We start from the raw sequence: 26,422 nt of genomic DNA on the forward strand, positions 1-26,422 counted from the left end.
GTTTATTACGGCAGTTTGAGATACCTACTTACCTTACCTTAGTTTAACTTAGTTTATTTTACCTTACCTTAGTTTACCTTAGTTTACCTTAGTTTACCTTAGTTTACCTTAATTTACCTTAGTTTAGTTTACCTTAGCTAACCTTAGTTTACCTTGGTTTACCTTAGTTTACCTTAGTTTACCTTAGTTTACCTTACCTTACCTTAGTTTAACTTAGTTTATTTTACCTTACCTTAGTTTACCTTAATTTACCTTAGTTTAGTTTACCTTAGTTTACCTTACCTTACCTTAGTTTACCTTAGTTTACCTTACCTTACCTTAGTTTACCTTAGTTTACCTTACCTTATCTCTCCTCACCTCAGCTCACCATAACTCGTCTTACATGTTGCCTATACCCACAGGAGCTGTGTTATTGAATGTACATGTAGACAGGTGAAAGCAGCCTATCAATATTTGATTCACTAGAACGTTCTCTAAAGAGAGACATTAGCTCCTTCTTTTCACTGTAAATAACAAGGTTCCATTTCGATGTTTTAGAATTCCACCTCAAGAGAGATGGATGTTCGAAATGTGAAGTAATTTTGTCCGAGTTGGATCCTTTTGTCCGGAGCTTATCTAGAGGGGGTATCCATGTCATGCAACATCCACCATACACCCCCATACACCCCAATACAGCCTCCATAACCCCCATAACCCCATACACCCCCCATAAACCCACATACACGCCCATACACACCCTATACATACCCCATACACCCCCTATACATACCTCATACACCCCCATGATCCCTATATACATACCTCATACACCCCCATACATCCACCATACACCCCCTTACACCCCCATACACCCTCAATACATTTCCGCCACCCTCCCCACATATTCTCAATAATTTTTATTTTAGCGATTTCCGCAATGCAAATTTAAATGTATTAAATAAACACTTCCGCATGCTATGAGAAAGATGAATGTATTAAAAAATATATTTCCGCATGCTATGAGAATGATGAATGCATTAAAAAATATAATAGCCCGACATTTTATTTGAATTTAAAAAAAAAAAATTTCATCTAGTTCGTGTTTACGTGTCTTTATCATGCCAATCTGTCCCCCCCCCCCCCACCCACCCCCATATGCTCCTTCTCTTTGATTCCGCCAGGGGCCAGAACTCAAGAGAGGCTGGTATTTACTTACCGTCCTTGCTATCAAAGATTTGGATCCATGAACAGACCAACACAGGTCTAAAGACAACCTGCAGCGTCTGATGAACGGTCCTGCTATAATGTCCTGCTATAATGTCCTGCTGTCCAGCTATAAGGTCCTGCTATAAGGTCCTGCTGTAAGGTCCTGCTGTAAGGTCCTGCTGTAAGGTCCTGCTGTAAGGTCCTGCTATAATGTCCTGCTGTAAGGTCCTGCTATAAGGTCCTGCTGTAAGGTCCTGCTGTAAGGTCCTGCTGTAAGGTCCTGCTATAAGGTCCTGCTGTAAGGTCCTGCTATAAGGTCCTGCTGTAAGGTCCCGCTGAAAGGTCCTGCTCAGTCTCTTGTGTCACATTGTAAACAATGGAAAGGCCGTGGTTGGTATAGCTGTGGTTGATATAGTCTTTGTTTATAGCCGTGGTTGATATAGCCGTGGTTGATATAGTCGTGGTTGATATAGCTGTGGTTGATATAGTCGTGGTTGATATAGCCGTGGTCGATATAGTCGTGGTTGATATAACCGTGGTTGATATAGTCGTGGTTGATATAGCTGTGGTTGATATAGTCGTGGTTGATATAGTCGTGGTTGATATAGCCGTGGTTGATAAAGCTGTTGTTGATATAGTTGTGTTTCATATAGTCGTGGTTGATATAGCCGTGGTTGATATAGTCGTGGTTGATATAGTCGTGGTTGATATAGTCGTGGTTGATATAGCCGTGGTTGATAAAGCTGTTGTTGATATAGTCGTGGTTGTTATAGCCGTGGTTGATATAGTCGTGGTTGATATAGCTGTGGTTGATATAGTCGTGGTTGATATAGCCGTGGTTGATATAGTCGTGGTTGATATAGTCGTGGTTGATATAGCCGTGGTTGATAAAACTGTTTTTGATATAGTCGTGGTTGATATAGCCGTGGTTGATATAGCCGTAGTTGATAAAGCTGTTGTTGAAAACGGTATTCTTCATCTTCCTCTAGATGTGTATTCAAGATTTGGTCATGAACTGGTCAGCTTTTTGTTGGGGGTCAACAAATGAGATTGTTGGGGGTCAACAAATGAGATTGTTGGGGGTCAACAAATGAGATTGTTGGGGGTCAACAAATGAGATTGTTGGGGGTCAACAAATGAGATTGTTGGGTCAACAAATGAGATTGTTGGGTCAACAAATGAGATTGTTGGGGGTCAACAAATGAGATTGTTGGGTCAACAAATGAGATTGATTATCAACTTTGTGTTTCTGGGTTGTAAGGCGATGTGAGAACCACACGATTCGGCTTGGTGGGGGGGGGGGGGGGGCAAAGGCCAAGGTTTTCTGTTGTCTGGCTGTGAAGTATCGGCCCATGTTAGTATTGGCCACTGTGGCCCATGTTAGTATCGGCCACTGTGGCCCATGTTAGTATCGGCCACTGTGGCCCAACAAAGTATCGGCCACTGTGGCCCATGTTAGTATCGGCCACTGTGGCCCATGTTAGTATCGGCCACTGTGGCCCATGTATCGACCAGTGTGGCTAAAGGCTCTGGTATCGATTCACTCCAACGGACTTTCAAGCAAGATCATACGACTTAATCACCCAGTAAACACAAGGCTTAGGACTAGTTCAATCGATCCATTCGTGCTTGCAAAAACCAATTGAGCATTTTACATAAGTAAATGTATGGCCAGTAAATATTTATTCACGTTACTGTTTACTTATTTACCTAACCAGCGTACTCATATTTAGGCTGGACGGGTCGTCACTAGGCTCACAATATGAGGTTTTTAAATGACGTCATAAGAACAATCTCGAGTGTGTTCATGTGTACAAACTTGAGGGCGACAATATAGTTTTTCACAGGTTGGTGCTTGTTGGAAGCTTCTGTATAGAGCCCAGCACAGAGCGAAGGAAAGAGCCCAGCACAGAGCCCAGCACAGAGCCCAGCACAGACCTGACACAGAGCCCAGCACAGAGCCCAGCACAGAGCCCAGCACAGAGCCCAGCACAGACCTGACACAGAGCCCAGCACAGAGCCCAGCACAGAGCCCAGCACAGACCTGACACAGAGCCCAGCACAGACCTGACACAGAGCCCAGCACAGAGCCCAGCACAGAGCCCAGCACAGAGCCCAGCACAGACCTGACACAGAGCCCAGCACAGAGCCCAGCACAGAGCCCAGCACAGAGCCCAGCACAGAGCCCAGCACAGACCTGACACAGAGCCCAGGACAGAGCCCAGCACAGAGCCCAGCACAGAGCCCAGCACAGAGCCCAGCACAGAGCCCAGCACAGAGCCCAGCACAGAGCCCAGCACAGACCTGACACAGAGCCCAGCACAGACCTGACACAGAGCCCAGCACAGACCTGACACAGAGCCCAGCACAGACCTGATACAGAGCCCAGCACAGAGCCCAGCACAGAGCCCAGCACAGAGCCCAGCACAGAGCCCAGCACAGACCTGACACAGAGCCCAGCACAGACCTGACACAGAGCCCAGCACAGACCTGACACAGAGCCCAGCACAGACCTGACACAGAGCCCAGCACAGAGCCCAGCACAGAGCCCAGCACAGAGCCCAGCACAGAGCCCAGCACAGACCTGACACAGAGCCCAGCACAGACCTGACACAGAGCCCAGCACAGAGCCCAGCACAGACCTGACACAGAGCCCAGCACAAACCTGACACAGAGCCCAGCACAGAGCCCAGCACAGACCTGACACAGAGCCCAGCACAGAGCCCAGCACAGAGCCCAGCACAGACATGACACAGAGCCCAGCACAGACCTGACACAGAGCCCAGCACAGACCTGACACAGAGCCCAGCACAGAGCCCAGCACAGAGCCCAGCACAGAGCCCAGCACAGACCTGACACAGAGCCCAGCACAGAGCCCAGCACAGAGCCCAGAACAGACCTGACACAGAGCCCAGCACAGACCTGACACAGAGCCCAGCACAGAGCCCAGCACAGAGCCCAGCACAGAGCCCAGCACAGACCTGACACAGAGCCCAGCACAGACCTGACACAGAGCCCAGCACAGAGCCCAGCACAGACCTGACACAGAGCCCAGCACATAGCCCAGCACAGACCTGACACAGAGCCCAGCACAGAGCCCAGCACAGAGCCCAGCACAGAGCCCAGCACAGACCTGACACAGAGCCCAGCACAGACCTGACACAGAGCCCAGCACAGACCTGACACAGAGCCCAGCACAGACCTGACACAGAGCCCAGCAAAGACCTGACACAGAGCCCAGCACATAACCCAGCACAGAGCCCAGCACAGACCTGACACAGAGCCCAGCACAGACCTGACACAGAGCCCAGCACATAGCCCAGCACAGACCTGACACAGAGCCCAGCACAGAGCCCAGCACAGAGCCCAGCACAGAGCCCAGCACAGAGCCCAGCACAGAGCCCAGCACAGACCTGACACAGAGCCCAGCACAGACCTGACACAGAGCCCAGCACAGACCTGACACAGAGCCCAGCAAAGACCTGACACAGAGCCCAGCACATAGCCCAGCACAGACCTGACACAGAGCCCAGCACAGAGCCCAGCACAGAGCCCAGCACAGAGCCCAGCACAGAGCCCAGCACAGAGCCCAGCACAGACCTGACAAAGAGCCCAGCACAGACCTGACACAGAGCCCAGCACAGACCTGACACAGAGCCCAGCACAGAGCCCAGCACAGACCTGACACAGAGCCCAGCACAGAGCCCAGCACAGACCTGACACAGAGCCCAGCACAGACCTGACACAGAGCCCAGCACAGAGCCCAGCACAGACCTGACACAGAGCCCAGCACAGAGCCCAGCACAGAGCCCAGCACAGAGCCCAGCACAGACCTGACACAGAGCCCAGCACAGAGCCCAGCACAGAACCCAGCACAGAGCCCAGCACAGAGCCCAGCACATACCTGACACAGAGCCCAGCACAGAGCCCAGCACAGACCTGACACAGAGCCCAGCACAGAGCCCAGCACATACCTGACACAGAGCCCAGCACAGAGCCCAGCACAGACCTGACACAGAGCCCAGCACATACCTGACACAGAGCCCAGCACAGACCTGACACAGAGCCCAGCACAGACCTGACACAGAGCCCAGCACAGAGCCCAGCACAGACCTGACACAGAGCCCAGCACAGACCTGACACAGAGCCCAGCACAGACCTGACACAGAGCCCAGCACAGACCTGACACAGAGCCCAGCACAGAGCCCAGCACAGACCTGACACAGAGCCCAACACAGAGCCCAGCACAGAGCCCAGCACAGAGCCCAGCACAGAGCCCAGCACAGACCTGACACAGAGCCCAGCACAGAGCCCAGCACAGAACCCAGCACAGAGCCCAGCACAGAGCCCAGCACATACCTGACACAGAGCCCAGCACAGACCTGACACAGAGCCCAGCACAGAGCCCAGCACATACCTGACACAGAGCCCAGCACAGAGCCCAGCACAGACCTGACACAGAGCCCAGCACAGACCTGACACAGAGCCCAGCACAGACCTGAAACAGAGCCCAGCACAGACCTGACACAGAGCACAGCACAGAGCCCAGCACAGACCTGACACAGAGCCCAGCACAGACCTGACACAGAGCCCAGCACAGACCTGACACAGAGCCCAGCACAGACCTGACACAGAGCCCAGCACAGAGCCCAGCACAGACCTGACACAGAGCCCAGCACAGAGCCCAGCACAGACCTGACACAGAGCCCAGCACAGAGCCCAGCACAGACCTGACACATAGCCCAGCACAGAGCCCAGCACAGAGCCCAGCACAGAACCCAGCACAGAGCCCAGCACAGAGCCCAGCACAGAGCCCAGCACAGAGCCCAGCACAGAGCCCAGCACAGACCTGACACAGAGCCCAGCACAGACCTGACACAGAGCCCAGCACAGACCTGACACAGAGCCCAGCACAGACCTGACACAGAGCCCAGCACAGACCTGACACAGAGCCCAGCACAGACCTGTCACAGAGCCCAGCACAGACCTGACACAGAGCCCAGCACAGACCTGACACAGAGCCCAGCACAGACCTGACACAGAGCCCAGCACAGACCTGACACAGAGCCCAGCACAGACCTGACACAGAGCCCAGCACAGAGCCCAGCACAGACCTGACACAGAGCCCAGCACAGAGCCCAGCACAGACCTGACACAGAGCCCAGCACAGAGCCCAGCACAGACCTGACACATAGCCCAGCACAGAGCCCAGCACAGAGCCCAGCACAGACCTGACACAGAGCCCAGCACAGACCTGACACAGAGCCCAGCACAGACCTGACACAGAGCCCAGCACAGACCTGACACAGAGCCCAGCACAGACCTGACACAGTTCCCAGCACAGACCTGTCACAGAGCCCAGCACAGACCTGACACAGAGCCCAGCACAGACCTGACACAGAGCCCAGCACAGACCTGACACAGAGCCCAGCACAGACCTGACACAGAGCCCAGCCCAGAGCCCAGCCCAGAGCCCAGCACAGAGCCCAGCACAGAGCCCAGCACAGAGCCCAGCACAGAGCCCAGCACAGACCTGAAACAGCCCAGCACAGACCTGACACAGAGCCCAGCACAGACCTGACACAGAGCCCAGCACAGACCTGACACAGAGCCCAGCACAAACCTGACACAGAGCCCAGCCCAGAGCCCAGCACAGACCTGACACAAAGCCCAGCACAGAGCCCAGCACAGAGCCCAGCACAGACCTGATACAGAGCCCAGCACAGACCTGACACAGAGCCCAGCACAGAGCCCAGCACAGACCTGACACAGAGCCCAGCACAGACCTGACACAGAGCCCAGCACAGAGCCCAGCACAGACCTGACACAGAGCCCAGCACAGAGCCCAGCACAGACCTGACACAGAGCCCAGCACAGAGCCCAGCACAGACCTGACACAGAGCCCAGCACAGAGCCCAGCACAGAGCCCAGCACAGACCTGACACAGAGCCCAGCACAGACCTGACACAGAGCCCAGCACAGACCTGACACAGAGCCCAGCACAGACCTGACACAGAGCCCAGCACAGACCTGACACAGAGCCCAGCACAGAGCCCAGCACAGAGCCCAGCACAGACCTGACACAGAGCCCAGCACAGACCTGACACAGAGCCCAGCACAGACCTGACACAGAGCCCAGCACAGAGCCCAGCACAGACCTGACACAGAGCCTAGCACAGACCTGATACAGAGCCCAGCACAGACCTGACACAGAGCCCAACACAGAGCCCAACACAGAGCCCAGCACAGAGCCCAGCACAGACCTGACACAGAGCCCAGCACAGACCTGATACAGAGCCCAGCACAGACCTGACACAGAGCCCAGCACAGAGCCCAGCACAGACCTGACACAGAGCCCAGCACAGAGCCCAGCACAGAGCCCAGCACAGAGCCCAGCACAGAGCCCAGCACAGAGCCCAGCACAGACCTGACACAGAGCCCAGCACAGACCTGACACAGAGCCCAGCACAGACCTGACACAGAGCCCAGCACAAACCTGACACAGAGCCCAGCCCAGAGCCCAGCACAGAGCTGACACAGAGCCCAGCACAGAGCCCAGCACAGAGCCCAGCACAGACCTGACACAGAGCCCAGCACAGACCTGACACAGAGCCCAGCACAGACCTGACACAGAGCCCAGCACAGACCTGACACAGAGCCCAGCACAGACCTGACACAGAGCCCAGCACAGAGCCCAGCACAGAGCCCAGCACAGACCTGACACAGAGCCCAGCACAGACCTGACACAGAGCCCAGCACAGACCTGACACAGAGCCCAGCACAGACCTGACACAGAGCCCAGCACAGAGCCCAGCACAGAGCCCAGCACAGACCTGACACAGAGCCTAGCACAGACCTGATACAGAGCCCAGCACAGACCTGACACAGAGCCCAACACAGAGCCCAACACAGAGCCCAGCACAGAGCCCAGCACAGACCTGACACAGAGCCCAGCACAGACCTGATACAGAGCCCAGCACAGACCTGACACAGAGCCCAGCACAGAGCCCAGCACAGACCTGACACAGAGCCCAGCACAGACCTGATACAGAGCCCAGCACAGACCTGACACAGAGCCCAGCACAGAGCCCAGCACAGACCTGACACAGAGCCCAGCACAGAGCCCAGCACAGAGCCCAGCACAGAGCCCAGCACAGACCTGATACAGAGCCCAGCACAGACCTGACACAGAGCCCAGCACAGAGCCCAGCACAGACCTGACACAGAGCCCAGCACAGAGCCCAGCACAGAGCCCAGCACAGAGCCCAGCACAGAGCCCAGCACAGAGCCCAGCACAGACCTGACACAGAGCCCAGCACAGAGCCCAGCACAGACCTGACACAGAGCCTAGCACAGAGCCCAGCACAGACCTGATACAGAGCCCAGCACAGACCTGACACAGAGCCCAGCACAGACCTGACACAGAGCCCAGCACAGACCTGACACAGAGCCCAGCACAGACCTGACACAGAGCCCAGCACAGAGCCCAGCACAGAGCCCAGCACAGACCTGATACAGAGCCCAGCACAGACCTGACACAGAGCCCAGCACAGACCTGACACAGAGCCCAGCACAGACCTGACACAGAGCCCAGCACAGACCTGACACAAGGCCCAGCACAGACCTGACACAGAGCCCAGCACAGAGCCCAGCACAGACCTGACACAGAGCCCAGCACAGAGCCCAGCACAGACCTGACACAGAGCCCAGCACAGACCTGACACAGAGCCCAGCACAAACCTGACACAGAGCCCAGCCCAGAGCCCAGCACAGAGCTGACACAGAGCCCAGCACAGAGCCCAGCACAGAGCCCAGCACAGACCTGACACAGAGCCCAGCACAGACCTGACACAGAGCCCAGCACAGACCTGACACAGAGCCCAGCACAGACCTGACACAGAGCCCAGCACAGACCTGACACAGAGCCCAGCACAGAGCCCAGCACAGAGCCCAGCACAGACCTGACACAGAGCCCAGCACAGACCTGACACAGAGCCCAGCACAGACCTGACACAGAGCCCAGCACAGACCTGACACAGAGCCCAGCACAGAGCCCAGCACAGAGCCCAGCACAGACCTGACACAGAGCCTAGCACAGACCTGATACAGAGCCCAGCACAGACCTGACACAGAGCCCAACACAGAGCCCAACACAGAGCCCAGCACAGAGCCCAGCACAGACCTGACACAGAGCCCAGCACAGACCTGATACAGAGCCCAGCACAGACCTGACACAGAGCCCAGCACAGAGCCCAGCACAGACCGGACACAGAGCCCAGCACAGACCTGATACAGAGCCCAGCACAGACCTGACACAGAGCCCAGCACAGAGCCCAGCACAGACCTGACACAGAGCCCAGCACAGAGCCCAGCACAGAGCCCAGCACAGACCTGACACAGAGCCTAGCACAGAGCCCAGCACAGAGCCCAGCACAGAGCCCAGCACAGACCTGACACAGAGCCCAGCACAGACCTGATACAGAGCCCAGCACAGACCTGACACAGAGCCCAGCACAGACCTGACACAGAGCCCAGCACAGACCTGACACAGAGCCCAGCACAGACCTGACACAGAGCCCAGCACAGAGCCCAGCACAGAGCCCAGCACAGACCTGACACAGAGCCCAGCACAGACCTGACACAGAGCCCAGCACAGAGCCCAGCACAGAGCCCAGCACAGACCTGACACAGAGCCCAGCACAGACCTGACACAGAGCCCAGCACAGAGCCCAGCACAGACCTGACACAGAGCCCAGCACAGAGCCCAGCACAGAGCCCAGCACAGACCTGACACAGAGCCTAGCACAGACCTGATACAGAGCCCAGCACAGACCTGACACAGAGCCCAACACAGAGCCCAACACAGAGCCCAGCACAGAGCCCAGCACAGACCTGACACAGAGCCCAGCACAGACCTGATACAGAGCCCAGCACAGACCTGACACAGAGCCCAGCACAGAGCCCAGCACAGACCTGACACAGAGCCCAGCACAGAGCCCAGCACAGAGCCCAGCACAGACCTGACACAGAGCCCAGCACAGACCTGACACAGAGCCCAGCACAGAGCCCAGCACATAGCCCAGCACAGAGCCCAGCACAGACCTGACACAGAGCCCAGCACAGACCTGATACAGAGCCCAGCACAGACCTGACACAGAGCCCAGCACAGACCTGACACAGAGCCCAGGACAGAGCCCAGCACAGACCTGACACAGAGCCCAGCACAGAGCCCAGCACAGAGCCCAGCACAGAGCCCAGCACAGAGCCCAGCACAGACCTGACACAGAGCCCAGCACAGACCTGATACAGAGCCCAGCACAGACCTGATACAGAGCCCAGCACAGACCTGACACAGAGCCCAGCACAGACCTGATACAGAGCCCAGCACAGACCTGACACAGAGCCCAGCACAGACCTGACACAGAGCCCAGCACAGACCTGACACAGAGCCCAGCACAGACCTGACACAGAGCCCAGCACAGAGCCCAGCACAGAGCCCAGCACAGACCTGACACAGAGCCCAGCACAGACCTGACACAGAGCCCAGCACAGAGCCCAGCACAGAGCCCAGCACAGACCTGACACAGAGCCCAGCACAGAGCCCAGCACAGAGCCCAGCACAGACCTGACACAGAGCCTAGCACAGACCTGATACAGAGCCCAGCACAGACCTGACACAGAGCCCAACACAGAGCCCAACACAGAGCCCAGCACAGAGCCCAGCACAGACCTGACACAGAGCCCAGCACAGACCTGATACAGAGCCCAGCACAGACCTGACACAGAGCCCAGCACAGAGCCCAGCACAGACCTGACACAGAGCCCAGCACAGACCTGATACAGAGCCCAGCACAGACCTGACACAGAGCCCAGCACAGAGCCCAGCACAGACCTGACACAGAGCCCAGCACAGAGCCCAGCACAGAGCCCAGCACAGACCTGACACAGAGCCTAGCACAGAGCCCAGCACAGAGCCCAGCACAGAGCCCAGCACAGACCTGACACAGAGCCCAGCACAGACCTGATACAGAGCCCAGCACAGACCTGACACAGAGCCCAGCACAGACCTGACACAGAGCCCAGCACAGACCTGACACAGAGCCCAGCACAGACCTGACACAGAGCCCAGCACAGAGCCCAGCACAGAGCCCAGCACAGACCTGACACAGAGCCCAGCACAGACCTGACACAGAGCCCAGCACAGAGCCCAGCACAGAGCCCAGCACATACCTGACACAGAGCCCAGCACAGAGCCCAGCACAGAGCCCAGCACAGACCTGACACAGAGCCCAGCACAGAGCCCAGCACAGAGCCCAGCACAGAGCCCAGCACAGAGCCCAGCACAGACCTGACACAGAGCCCAGCACAGACCTGACACAGAGCCCAGCACAGACCTGACACAGAGCCCAGCACAAACCTGACACAGAGCCCAGCCCAGAGCCCAGCACAGAGCTGACACAGAGCCCAGCACAGACCTGACACAGAGCCCAGCACAGAGCCCAGCACAGACCTGACACAGAGCCCAGCACAGAGCCCAGCACAGAGCCCAGCACAGACCTGACACAGAGCCTAGCACAGAGCCCAGCACAGAGCCCAGCACAGAGCCCAGCACAGACCTGACACAGAGCCCAGCACAGACCTGATACAGAGCCCAGCACAGACCTGACACAGAGCCCAGCACAGACCTGACACAGAGCCCAGCACAGACCTGACACAGAGCCCAGCACAGACCTGACACAGAGCCCAGCACAGAGCCCAGCACAGAGCCCAGCACAGACCTGACACAGAGCCCAGCACAGACCTGACACAGAGCCCAGCACAGAGCCCAGCACAGAGCCCAGCACAGACCTGACACAGAGCCCAGCACAGAGCCCAGCACAGAGCCCAGCACAGACCTGACACAGAGCCCAGCACAGAGCCCAGCACAGAGCCCAGCACAGAGCCCAGCACAGAGCCCAGCACAGACCTGACACAGAGCCCAGCACAGACCTGACACAGAGCCCAGCACAGACCTGACACAGAGCCCAGCACAAACCTGACACAGAGCCCAGCCCAGAGCCCAGCACAGAGCTGACACAGAGCCCAGCACAGAGCCCAGCACAGAGCCCAGCACAGACCTGACACAGAGCCCAGCACAGACCTGACACAGAGCCCAGCACAGACCTGACACAGAGCCCAGCACAGACCTGACACAGAGCCCAGCACAGACCTGACACAGAGCCCAGCACAGACCTGACACAGAGCCCAGCACAGAGCCCAGCACAGAGCCCAGCACAGACCTGACACAGAGCCCAGCACAGACCTGACACAGAGCCCAGCACAGACCTGACACAGAGCCCAGCACAGACCTGACACAGAGCCCAGCACAGAGCCCAGCACAGAGCCCAGCACAGACCTGACACAGAGCCTAGCACAGACCTGATACAGAGCCCAGCACAGACCTGACACAGAGCCCAACACAGAGCCCAACACAGAGCCCAGCACAGAGCCCAGCACAGACCTGACACAGAGCCCAGCACAGACCTGATACAGAGCCCAGCACAGACCTGACACAGAGCCCAGCACAGAGCCCAGCACAGACCTGACACAGAGCCCAGCACAGACCTGATACAGAGCCCAGCACAGACCTGACACAGAGCCCAGCACAGAGCCCAGCACAGACCTGACACAGAGCCCAGCACAGAGCCCAGCACAGAGCCCAGCACAGACCTGACACAGAGCCTAGCACAGAGCCCAGCACAGAGCCCAGCACAGAGCCCAGCACAGACCTGACACAGAGCCCAGCACAGACCTGATACAGAGCCCAGCACAGACCTGACACAGAGCCCAGCACAGACCTGACACAGAGCCCAGCACAGACCTGACACAGAGCCCAGCACAGACCTGACACAGAGCCCAGCACAGAGCCCAGCACAGAGCCCAGCACAGACCTGACACAGAGCCCAGCACAGACCTGACACAGAGCCCAGCACAGAGCCCAGCACAGAGCCCAGCACAGACCTGACACAGAGCCCAGCACAGACCTGATACAGAGCCCAGCACAGACCTGACACAGAGCCCAGCACAGAGCCCAGCACAGACCTGACACAGAGCCCAGCACAGAGCCCAGCACAGAGCCCAGCACAGACCTGACACAGAGCCTAGCACAGAGCCCAGCACAGAGCCCAGCACAGACCTGACACAGAGCCCAGCACAGACCTGATACAGAGCCCAGCACAGACCTGACACAGAGCCCAGCACAGACCTGACACAGGGCCCAGCACAGACCTGACACAGAGCCCAGGACAGAGCCCAGCACAGACCTGACACAGAGCCCAGCACAGAGCCCAGCACAGAGCCCAGCACAGAGCCCAGCACAGACCTGACACAGAGCCCAGCACAGACCTGATACAGAGCCCAGCACAGACCTGATACAGAGCCCAGCACAGACCTGACACAGAGCCAGCACAGACCTGATACAGAGCCCAGCACAGAAGTGACACAGAGCCCAGCACAGACCTGACACAGAGCCCAGCACAGACCTGACACAGAGCCCAGCACAGACCTGACACAGAGCCCAGCACAGAGCCCAGCACAGAGCCCAGCACAGACCTGACACAGAGCCCAGCACAGACCTGACACAGAGCCCAGCACAGAGCCCAGCACAGAGCCCAGCACAGACCTGACACAGAGCCCAGCACAGAGCCCAGCACAGAGCCCAGCACAGACCTGACACAGAGCCTAGCACAGACCTGATACAGAGCCCAGCACAGACCTGACACAGAGCCCAACACAGAGCCCAACACAGAGCCCAGCACAGAGCCCAGCACAGACCTGACACAGAGCCCAGCACAGACCTGATACAGAGCCCAGCACAGACCTGACACAGAGCCCAGCACAGAGCCCAGCACAGACCTGACACAGAGCCCAGCACAGACCTGACACAGAGCCCAGCACAGAGCCCAGCACAGACCTGACACAGAGCCCAGCACAGACCTGACACAGAGCCCAGCACAGACCTGACACAGAGCCCAGCACATACCTGACACAGAGCCCAGCACAGACCTGACACAGAGCCCAGCACAGAGCCCAGCACAGAGCCCAGCACAGACCTGACACAGAGCCTAGCACAGACCTGATACAGAGCCCAGCACAGACCTGACACAGAGCCCAACACAGAGCCCAACACAGAGCCCAGCACAGAGCCCAGCACAGACCTGACACAGAGCCCAGCACAGACCTGATACAGAGCCCAGCACAGACCTGACACAGAGCCCAGCACAGAGCCCAGCACAGACCTGACACAGAGCCCAGCACAGACCTGACACAGAGCCCAGCACAGAGCCCAGCACAGACCTGACACAGAGCCTAGCACAGAGCCCAGCACAGAGCCCAGCACAGAGCCCAGCACAGACCTGACACAGAGCCCAGCACAGACCTGATACAGAGCCCAGCACAGACCTGACACAGAGCCCAGCACAGACCTGACACAGAGCCCAGCACAGACCTGACACAGAGCCCAGCACAGACCTGACACAGAGCCCAGCACAGAGCCCAGCACAGAGCCCAGCACAGACCTGACACAGAGCCCAGCACAGACCTGACACAGAGCCCAGCACAGAGCCCAGCACAGAGCCCAGCACAGACCTGACACAGAGCCCAGCACAGAGCCCAGCACAGAGCCCAGCACAGACCTGACACAGAGCCTAGCACAGACCTGATACAGAGCCCAGCACAGACCTGACACAGAGCCCAACACAGAGCCCAACACAGAGCCCAGCACAGAACCCAGCACAGACCTGACACAGAGCCCAGCACAGAGCCCAGCACAGAGCCCAGCACAGACCTGACACAGAGCCCAGCACAGAGCCCAGCACAGAGCCCAGCACAGACCTGACACAGAGCCTAGCACAGACCTGATACAGAGCCCAGCACAGACCTGACACAGAGCCCAACACAGAGCCCAACACAGAGCCCAGCACAGAGCCCAGCACAGACCTGACACAGAGCCCAGCACAGACCTGACACAGAGCCCAGCACAGACCTGACACAGAGCCCAGCACAGAGCCCAGCACAGACCTGACACAGAGCCCAGCACAGAGCCCAGCACAGAGCCCAGCACAGACCTGACACAGAGCCTAGCACAGAGCCCAGCACAGAGCCCAGCACAGAGCCCAGCACAGACCTGACACAGAGCCCAGCACAGACCTGATACAGAGCCCAGCACAGACCTGACACAGAGCCCAGCACAGACCTGACACAGAGCCCAGCACAGACCTGACACAGAGCCCAGGACAGAGCCCAGCACAGACCTGACACAGAGCCCAGCACAGAGCCCAGCACAGAGCCCAGCACAGACCTGACACAGAGCCCAGCACAGACCTGACACAGAGCCCAGCACAAACCTGACACAGAGCCCAGCCCAGAGCCCAGCACAGAGCTGACACAGAGCCCAGCACAGAGCCCAGCACAGAGCCCAGCACAGACCTGACACAGAGCCCAGCACAGACCTGACACAGAGCCCAGCACAGACCTGACACAGAGCCCAGCACAGACCTGACACAGAGCCCAGCACAGACCTGACACAGAGCCCAGCACAGAGCCCAGCACAGAGCCCAGCACAGACCTGACACAGAGCCCAGCACAGACCTGACACAGAGCCCAGCACAGACCTGACACAGAGCCCAGCACAGACCTGACACAGAGCCCAGCACAGAGCCCAGCACAGAGCCCAGCACAGACCTGACACAGAGCCTAGCACAGAGCCCAGCACAGAGCCCAGCACAGAGCCCAGCACAGACCTGACACAGAGCCCAGCACAGACCTGATACAGAGCCCAGCACAGACCTGACACAGAGCCCAGCACAGACCTGACACAGAGCCCAGCACAGACCTGACACAGAGCCCAGCACAGACCTGACACAGAGCCCAGCACAGAGCCCAGCACAGAGCCCAGCACAGACCTGACACAGAGCCCAGCACAGACCTGACACAGAGCCCAGCACAGACCTGACACAGAGCCCAGCACAGACCTGACACAGAGCCCAGCACAGAGCCCAGCACAGAGCCCAGCACAGACCTGACACAGAGCCCAGCACAGAGCCCAGCACAGAGCCCAGCACAGACCTGACACAGAGCCTAGCACAGACCTGATACAGAGCCCAGCACAGACCTGACACAGAGCCCAACACAGAGCCCAACACAGAGCCCAGCACAGAGCCCAGCACAGACCTGACACAGAGCCCAGCACAGACCTGATACAGAGCCCAGCACAGACCTGACACAGAGCCCAGCACAGAGCCCAGCACAGACCTGACACAGAGCCCAGCACAGAGCCCAGCACAGAGCCCAGCACAGACCTGACACAGAGTCTAGCACAGAGCCCAGCACAGAGCCCAGCACAGAGCCCAGCACAGACCTGACACAGAGCCCAGCACAGACCTGATACAGAGCCCAGCACAGACCTGACACAGAGCCCAGCACAGACCTGACACAGAGCCCAGCACAGACCTGACACAGAGCCCAGGACAGAGCCCAGCACAGACCTGACACAGAGCCCAGCACAGAGGCCAGCACAGAGCCCAGCACAGAGCCCAGCACAGAGCCCAGCACAGACCTGACACAGAGCCCAGCACAGACCTGACACAGAGCCCAGCACAGACCTGACACAGAGCCCAGCACAAACCTGACACAGAGCCCAGCCCAGAGCCCAGCACAGAGCTGACACAGAGCCCAGCACAGAGCCCAGCACAGAGCCCAGCACAGAGCCCAGCACAGACCTGACACAGAGCCCAGCACAGACCTGACACAGAGCCCAGTACAGACCTGACACAGAGCCCAGCACAGACCTGACACAGAGCCCAGCACAGACCTGACACAGAGCCCAGCACAGACCTGACACAGAGCCCAGCACAGACCTGACACAGAGCCCAGCACAGACCTGACACAGAGCCCAGCACAGACCTGACACAGAGCCCAACACAGAGCCCAACACAGAGCCCAGCACAGAGCCCAGCACAGACCTGACACAGAGCCCAGCACAGACCTGATACAGAGCCCAGCACAGACCTGACACAGAGCCCAGCACAGAGCCCAGCACAGACCTGACACAGAGCCCAGCACAGACCTGATACAGAGCCCAGCACAGACCTGACACAGAGCCCAGCACAGAGCCCAGCACAGACCTGACACAGAGCCCAGCACAGAGCCCAGCACAGAGCCCAGCACAGACCTGACACAGAGCCTAGCACAGAGCCCAGCACAGAGCCCAGCACAGAGCCCAGCACAGACCTGACACAGAGCCCAGCACAGACCTGATACAGAGCCCAGCACAGACCTGACACAGAGCCCAGCACAGACCTGACACAGAGCCCAGCACAGAGCCCAGCACAGAGCCCAGCACAGACCTGACACAGAGCCCAGCACAGACCTGACACAGAGCCCAGCACAGAGCCCAGCACAGAGCCCAGCACAGACCTGACACAGAGCCCAGCACAGAGCCCAGCACAGAGCCCAGCACAGACCTGACACAGAGCCTAGCACAGACCTGATACAGAGCCCAGCACAGACCTGACACAGAGCCCAACACAGAGCCCAACACAGAGCCCAGCACAGAGCCCAGCACAGACCTGACACAGAGCCCAGCACAGACCTGATACAGAGCCCAGCACAGACCTGACACAGAGCCCAGCACAGAGCCCAGCACAGACCTGACACAGAGCCCAGCACAGAGCCCAGCACAGAGCCCAGCACAGACCTGACACAGAGCCTAGCACAGAGCCCAGCACAGAGCCCAGCACAGACCTGACACAGAGCCCAGCACAGACCTGACACAGAGCCCAACACAGAGCCCAACACAGAGCCCAGCACAGAGCCCAGCACAGACCTGATACAGAGCCCAGCACAGACCTGACACAGAGCCCAGCACAGACCTGACACAGAGCCCAGCACAGACCTGACACAGAGCCCAGGACAGAGCCCAGCACAGACCTGACACAGAGCCCAGCACAGAGCCCAGCACAGAGCCCAGCACAGAGCCCAGCACAGACCTGACACAGAGCCCAGCACAGAGCCCAGCACAGACCTGATACAGAGCCCAGCACAGACCTGATACAGAGCCCAGCACAGACCTGACACAGAGCCCAGCACAGACCTGACACAGAGCCCAGCACAGACCTGACACAGAGCCCAGCACAGACCTGACACAGAGCCCAGCACAGACCTGACACAGAGCCCAGCACAGACCTGATACAGAGCCCAGCACAGACCTGATACAGAGCCCAGCACAGACCTGACACAGAGCCCAGCACAGACCTGACACAGAGCCCAGCACAGACCTGATACAGAGCCCAGCACAGACCTGATACAGAGCCCAGCACAGACCTGACACAGAGCCCAACACACACGTGACACTGAGTCCAACAGAATTCGGACACAGGTCTTGATGACCAACTTACTCATGTCATCAGCCTAAAGTAATCAAAGAGATGAATTTCCCGCGTTGCTGGCAGTCTAAAACAGGAGCGGAAGAAGAGAGCCTCAGACCGGACGTAATGGAATTATCTTTTCCCAGTTTCCTGCAGCAGAATTATGGCAACAATATCTGGGACGTTTCCATCACACGAGTCATTTCCCTTTTTATAAGTTTTACATAGCTTTAGCTGGTCAGGGGCATGTATCCACTAGCGTACCTCCTAGAGTGTCTGTCCACCTATAGATATCAAGATACAAATCTGTTTGTTAAGTTTGGGGGGGGGGAGGTCTGGGCCGCTTTAGCCTTTGACCTGGAACAAAAGGACCACATTAATGGATACTCTAATGAAATTATCGAATTTTACTAAATTATTTAATTGACCTATTACCCTCCCCCCCCCCCCCCCCTTTCTCCCCCCTCTCATACAGTACCTACATGGGTCAATACATATTCTCAGAACGAGGCCAGGGACGATCCATCACTTTGTCGACCTACAAGCTGGCTGCAGACGACAGCAACAAGAAAAACGTTTCAGTCTTCATTGTAGGCAGACGTGACATGAACCGTTTTCATTGGCTGGCCGGAAACCAATCGTTGGCCCGTTTGTCTTGACATCTGTCTGACATAACTGTCTCACATACTGTCTGACTTACTGTCTCACATACTGTCTTACATACTGTCTGACCTACTGTCTCACATACTGTCTCACATACTGTCTCTCATATTATCTTACAAACTGTCTTACAAACTGTCTTACAAACTGTCTTACATACTGTCTTACAAACTGTCTTACATACTGTCTTACAAACTGTCTTACAAACTGTCTTACAAACTGTCTTACATACTGTCTTACAAACTGTCTTACAAACTGTCTTACATACTGTCTGACATACTGTCTGACTTACTGTCTGACTTACTGTCTGACTTACTGTCTGACTTACTGTCTCACATACTGTCTGACATAACTGTCTCACATACTGTCTGACTTACTGTCTCACATACTGTCTGACATACTGTCTGATTTACTGTCTGACTTACTGTCTCACATACTGTCTCACATACTGTCTCACATACTGTCTCTCATATTATCTTACAAACTGTCTTACAAACTGTCTTACATACTGTCTTACAAAATGTCTTACATATTGTCTTACATACTGTCTTACAAACTGTCAGGTCAGGAAACCCATTGATGGTCGAGGGTTATAGTTAGGATTAAAGTTAAGATAAAATTTAGGTTTAAAGTTAGGATAAAATTTAGGATTAAAGTTAGGATTAAATTTAGGAATAAAGTTAGGATAAAATTTAGGAATAAAGTTAGGATAAAATTTAAGATTAAAGTTAGGATAAAATTTAGGATTAAAGTTAGGATTAAATTTAGGATTAAAGTTAGGATAAAATTTAGGATTAAAGTTAGGATAAAATTTAGGATTAAAGTTAGGATTAAATTTAGAATTAAAGTTAGGATAAAATTTAGAATTAAAGTTAGGATAAAATTTAGGATTTAAGTTAGGATTAAATTTAGGATTAAAGTTAGGATAAAATTTAGGATTAAAGTTAGGATTAAATTTAGGATTAAAGTTAGGATTAAATTTAGAATTAAAGTTAGGATTAAATTTAGGATTAAAGTTAGGATAAAATTTAGGATTAAAGTTAGGATAAAATTTAAGATTAAAGTTAGGATTAAATTTAGAATTTAAGTTAGGATAAAATTTAGGATTAAAGTTAGGATTAAATTTAGGATTAAAGTTAGGATTAAATTTAGGATTAAAGTTAGGATAAAATTTAGGATTAAAGTTAGGATTACATTTAGAATTAAAGTTAAGATAAAATTTAGGATTAAAGTTAGGATTAAATTTAGGATTAAAGTTAGGATAAAATTTAGGATTAAAGTTAGGATTAAATTTAGGATTAAAGTTAGGATAAAATTTAGGATTAAAGTTAGGATTACATTTAGAATTAAAGTTAAGATAAAATTTAGGATTAAAGTTAGGATTAAATTTAGGATTAAAGTTAGGATAAAATTTAGGATTAAAGTTAGGATTAAATTTAGGATTAAAGTTAGGATTACATTTAGAATTAAAGTTAAGATAAAATTTAGGATTAAAGTTAGGATAAAATATAGGATTAAGGTTAGGATTAAATTTAGGATTAAAGTTAGGATTAAATTTAGAATTAAAGTTAGGATAAAATTTAGGATTTAAGTTAGGATTAAATTTAGGATTAAAGTTAGGATAAAATTTAGGATTAAAGTTAGGATTAAATTTAGGATTAAAGTTAGGATTAAATTTAGAATTAAAGTTAGGATTAAATTTAGGATTAAAGTTAGGATAAATTTAGAATTAAAGTTAGGATTAAATTTAGGATTAAAGTTAGGATAAAATTTAGGATTAAAGTTAGGTAAAAATTTAGGATTAAAGTTAGGATAAAATTTAGGATTAAAGTTAGGATAAAATTTAGGATTAAAGTTAGGATTAAATTTAGGATTAAAGTTAGGATAAAATTTAGGATTAAAGTTAGCATAAAATTTAGGATTAAAGTTAGGATTAAATTTAGGATTAAAGTTAGGATAAAGTTTAGGATTAAAGTTAGGATAAAATTTAGGAAACAAGTAAGGATAAAAGTTAGGCTTAAAGTTAGGATAAAATTTAGGATTAAAGTTAGGATTAAATTTAGGATTAAAGTTAGGATAAAAGTTAGGCATAAATTTAGGATCTAAGTTAGGATGTTAAGAAACGTTGGTGGATGATGAGAAAGTTTGATGGATGTTTACTAAATTTGAGGCTTTGTCTCTTAGACGTTTCGCACAAGTACAATACATCAATGTACCACTTAAACTCGAGGAGTTTGTATCGAGTATTTTTTTAAATTTGTTTGTTACGCTTGATCAGGGCAACTGCACTATAGAAAAGATACTTTATTAACTTATGGCAAAAAAAAATGGACTAAATTAGGATAGAATTTAATTTCAAATGATTTGGCGTGACTTTAACTTCTTACAGAGACTAAGTAAAATAAGAGGAAATATTTTCTCTAAATGTGTGTCTGGGATTGGCAGCGTGTTGGACAGACTTTTTTTAAAAGTTGCGGGTTCTAAAACAATGCAGCCATCATTTTTTAAAATCTTTCTATGCAAATGGTACACAGTGAAAATTCCACCGCTCGTAAATTGTTCCAATCCGTTGTTGTTATTTCTACATTAACTTTAATGATATATTAATTAATTATTCCTATTAGATCTGTTTCCGGGCAGACGAGGCTCGATAGCTGGTGACAGACACACAACTCCGAAATCAGACAACTGCTGCTTTTATTTTGTCTTTGTTTGGACACAGGCTGAAGCCATATTGAGCTGCTTATATGGTGCATAAAAAGTTGACATTCAACACTTAATTGTGTTGGAAAAAAATTTCTTCCCTCGGTACACATCATCACAAAAAGCCACCCCCACACCCCCCCCCTCGAATCCTATAACCCCTCTAAAAATTGTAGTTGAATTTTTTAGCATCGATTTTATTTCTAAATATTGACTGAGCTCTGTAAACATAGATTATTTTAATCAATTTCTATTACAATTTATTAAAACAGTTTTCTAAAATAAGAAATAAATGTCTAAATTTCAATTTCTAATATAACTTTTTTGAAGTGCAAAAGTGTGACGTCAAATTATCCGATTCTCTCCTCCAATTCATCACACAACGTCACAAAATTACGAACCCCCTCACCCACTCCGAGTGTGGCGTCATTTTTGGGGGGATTACTGTGGGGCCTCAGGATGCTGCTCTTTCAGCCCCCGCCCGTTACATTTTATCCGCCATTAAAATGCTTCAAAACTTTTTAACCTGAGAAGTGCGTTGAAAATTGAGGATTTTTTACAATTTTTTATTTAGTTCCCAACGTCTGTTTTTTTTTTTTTTTTTTTTTTTTTTTTTTTTTTTTTTTTTTTTTGTGGGTTTGTGGTAAATCTTGTAAATCAATGTAGACCCACTTCTATTGTAGCGAATTCGTTCAAACTTTCCAGATACGTTCTTCTTCGATGAAATACAAGTCTATTTACTTTTAAAATTCAATTAGATGTTTAATTAGTTATTAAAATTAATTAATTAAATCACTCAATAACAGAATGGGAAGAGAACTAGGCCCAATAGGTAGATCATGGTTCACCAGATTATTTGCAATCGTAGAGCGGGTCGATCTAGTCAAGTCTGTTAGGGGCAGATAAAAACGTTTTTAAAGTATATGAAACCAAAGATATGTAGCAAGATAAATGACTATCCTTTGCTTGATCAACTTGCTATCGTCTGTAAACTGTGGTCACGGACGGCTGGTTTACAAGGAGCAGACAATCGTCTTTTAGATAGCGCGAGCTAATGATGGTGTTTTCAAGCAAATATTTTTAGTCGTGTTTACTTTATAAATTAGAAAACACTAAAAAGTAAAAAAAAATAAACCGGGAGTGATCTCCCCTAAACTTTCTCGAATATTCTTATATAAAATAACAGGGGATGGGAACTCGGGCTATAGACATGATTTTTAATCCATTTTAAATACTTAAAGTTTTAAAAATAGAATAAAATCTCGTAGAAAAATTAATTGCACACCAAGTGAACGCGAAATAAAAAAGCGCATAATAGTGCGCAATATTATTATTACTTTTAAAATTTACATTAGTTTTTTGAGAAATCGGAAGTAGCGTAAAGTACTACTTCCAGTCAACGGAAATGACTCAAAATTTAATAGAAGGTAGAGAATTAGATCTTTTACTTACGTATGAAATTTCATTTATCTATCTGAAATAGTACTCAAGTTATAGGCTTTTGAAAAATTCAAAGTAGGAAAAGTACCACTTCCGGTTATCGGAAATCGCTCAAAAGTTGATACGGATCTACGATTTTGATTAAAAACTTATATATGAAATTTCATCAACCTAGCTGTAACGGTACTCAAGTTATCGTGTTTACACACGGACACACACACACACACAGACACACAGACATACGGACAAGATTGCAAAATTATGTTTTTCCGTATCAGTGAGATGCAAAACGTCGAGATTTGCAAAAATCTCGATTTTTTTTTTGCACGATTACAAGACTTTCTCTATACTTCGTATATACGAGAAAGTAATAAAACAAACGAGCCGCCATTTAGTTGTTGTATTTCTACTTTTCAGTAATTTATAATTTTGAATTCGAAGGAGTAGCCCTTCTGCTTATTTATGATTATAGTCTGTCCTGTTTATACCAACCTTGTCCAGATAATATTTTATAGTCTGTCCTGTTTATACCAACCTAGTCAAGATAATATTTTATAGTCGTGTATAAAAAAAAAACGTCGCCATAAAACGATCAGAGAAAAGCCTAATCGCAGACTAAAGCAAGCGTGCGGGAAGCGGAGCTAAAGCTCAAGTTTGTTGATTTTACGGCCATGTTTGGACGTGTTTCTTATCTGGCGAATTTCTGGCTTCATTCAAGCTATTTATTACCTGCTCGTGGGAGCTGCGATCACGACAATTGACCATCAGATGGACGGGTAACTCTAGCTTGTGTACTAACATGCATGTACAATGTGTACTAGATATACAAGTAGCTTTAGATTATGTAGTAGCATGTGTACAATGTGTACTAGATATACAAGTAGCTTTAGATTATGTAGTAGCATGTGTACAATGTGTACTAGATATACAAGTAGCTTTAGATTATGTAGTAGCATGCATGTACAATGTGTACTAGATATACAAGTAGCTTTAGATTATGTAGTAGCATGCATGTACAATGTGTACTAGATATACAAGTAGCTTTAGATTATGTAGTAGCATGCATGTACAATGTGTACTAGATATACAAGTAGCTTTAGATTATGTAGTAGCATGCATGTACAATGTGTACTAGATATACAAGTAGCTTTAGATTGTATAGTAGCATGCATGTACAATGTGTACTAGATATACAAGTAGCTTTAGATTGTATAGTAGCATGCATGTACAATGTGTACTAGATATACAAGTAGCTTTAGATTATATAGTAGCATGCATGTACAATGTGTACTAGATATACAAGTAGCTTTAGATTATGTAGTAGCATGCATGTACAATGTGTACTAGATATACAAGTAGCTTTAGATTATGTAGTAGCATGCATGTACAATGTGTACTAGATATACAAGTAACTCTAGCTTGTGTACTAACATGCATGTACAATGTGTACTAGATATACAAGTAGCTTTAGATTATGTAGTAGCATGCATGTACAATGTGTACTAGATATACAAGTAGCTTTAGATTGTATAGTAGCATGCATGTACAATGTGTACTAGATATACAAGTAGCTTTAGATTATGTAGTAGCATGCATGTACAATGTGTACTAGATATACAAGTAGCTTTAGATTGTATAGTAGCATGCATGTACAATGTGTACTAGATATACAAGTAGCTTTAGATTATGTAGTAGCATGCATGTACAATGTGTACTAGATATACAAGTAGCTTTAGATTGTATAGTAGCATGCATGTACAATGTGTACTAGATATACAAGTAGCTTTAGATTATGTAGTAGCATGCATGTACAATGTGTACTAGATAAAAAGTAGCTTTAGATTATATAGTAGCATGCATGTACAATGTGTACTAGATATACAAGTAGCTTTAGATTATGTAGTAGCATGCATGTACAATGTGTACTAGATATACAAGTAGCTTTAGATTATGTAGTAGCATGCATGTACAATGTGTACTAGATAAAAAGTAGCTTTAGATTATGTAGTAGCATGCATGTACAATGTGTACTAGATATACAAGTAGTTTTAGATTATGTAGTAGCATGCATGTACAATGTGTACTAGATATACAAGTAGCTTTAGATTGTATAGTAGCATGCATGTACAATGTGTACTAGATATACAAGTAGTTTTAGATTATGTAGTAGCATGTGTACAATGTGTACTAGATATACAAGTAGCTTTAGATTATGTAGTAGCATGCATGTACAATGTGTACTAGATATACAAGTAGTTTTAGATTATGTAGTAGCATGTGTACAATGTGTACTAGATATACAAGTAGCTTTAGATTATGTAGTAGCATGCATGTACAAAGTGTACTAGATATACAAGTAACTCTAGCTTGTGTAGTAGCATGCCTAGTCTATTATAATCATATTTGAAGGTCGAGTGACTGGTGGTCTTCTTGAATTAAGGCCCCTATTACAAACTTATTTTAAGAACTCAAGATTCTGAGATTTGAAAACAAACGTTTACCCATAAGAGTGCAGGGGTTCACAATCTGTCAAACGATTTTGGCGCTTTTACAAGATATGAGTAAATTGTAAGACAGAATAACCATTGCTCTAAACAATTGAATGATCTATGTGACACAATGGTGGCTAGAAACAGTTCAAATGTGAAAAACATAAATTACAGTTACGTAGGTTAAATAGATATGTATGCTACATTTTTGCTAATCTTGCATTCTTACCTTTAGTGTCTTTACAACCGTTTTTCACAACTGTAACATTTCTCTAATTTTTTACCTTGTAAAATTGATGTAATCAATAACCGCCTTCAATGGTCGACATCACATTTTAATAACAAATGGGAGGACTTGACACAGCTTTTTAAAAGACCAACATTCTTATATAAGGTAATGATAAAGGTTTATTTCCAAGCAAACTGCAAAGTGCAAATACAACTGCAATTAGGCTCGGACCATTAATGTATATGCACATTGTTACAATAGTAAAATCCATTTCACATCTCGCCCCCCCCCCCTTCTATTCTAGGTGAGCC

The 26,422-nt window shown here is 50.7% G+C and overlaps 2 protein-coding genes across 3 annotated transcripts in view; one reads left to right on the top strand and one right to left on the bottom strand.

Annotated features, from left to right (window-relative positions):
* Positions 1-1,534: 1,534 nt before the first annotated feature.
* On the bottom strand, positions 1,535-2,164 carry LOC131932167 (histidine-rich glycoprotein-like). Its single transcript, XM_059289037.1, has one exon. The coding sequence runs from the start codon at positions 2,162-2,164 to the stop codon at positions 1,535-1,537; it is 630 nt and encodes a 209-aa protein (XP_059145020.1).
* A 21,888-nt stretch (positions 2,165-24,052) lies between these two features.
* Positions 24,053-26,422, top strand: part of LOC131932088 (calcitonin gene-related peptide type 1 receptor) — an 89,967-nt gene continuing 87,597 nt past the window's right edge. For both annotated transcript variants that reach the window (XM_059288974.1, XM_059288981.1), the window contains exon 1: positions 24,053-24,169. The gene's annotated coding sequence lies outside the window, so the exon portion shown is untranslated. The remainder of the gene's footprint in view (positions 24,170-26,422) is intronic.

Source organism: Physella acuta, unplaced genomic scaffold (assembly GCF_028476545.2).
Source record: "Physella acuta isolate Inbredline_101_S28 unplaced genomic scaffold, ASM2847654v3 ptg000105l, whole genome shotgun sequence".
Classification (NCBI taxonomy): Eukaryota; Metazoa; Mollusca; class Gastropoda; family Physidae; genus Physella; species Physella acuta.

Coding starts and splice junctions, on each gene's coding strand:
- LOC131932167 (XM_059289037.1), bottom strand. CDS start 2,164: ATGAAGAATACCGTTTTCAACAACAGCTTTATCAACTACGGCTATATC.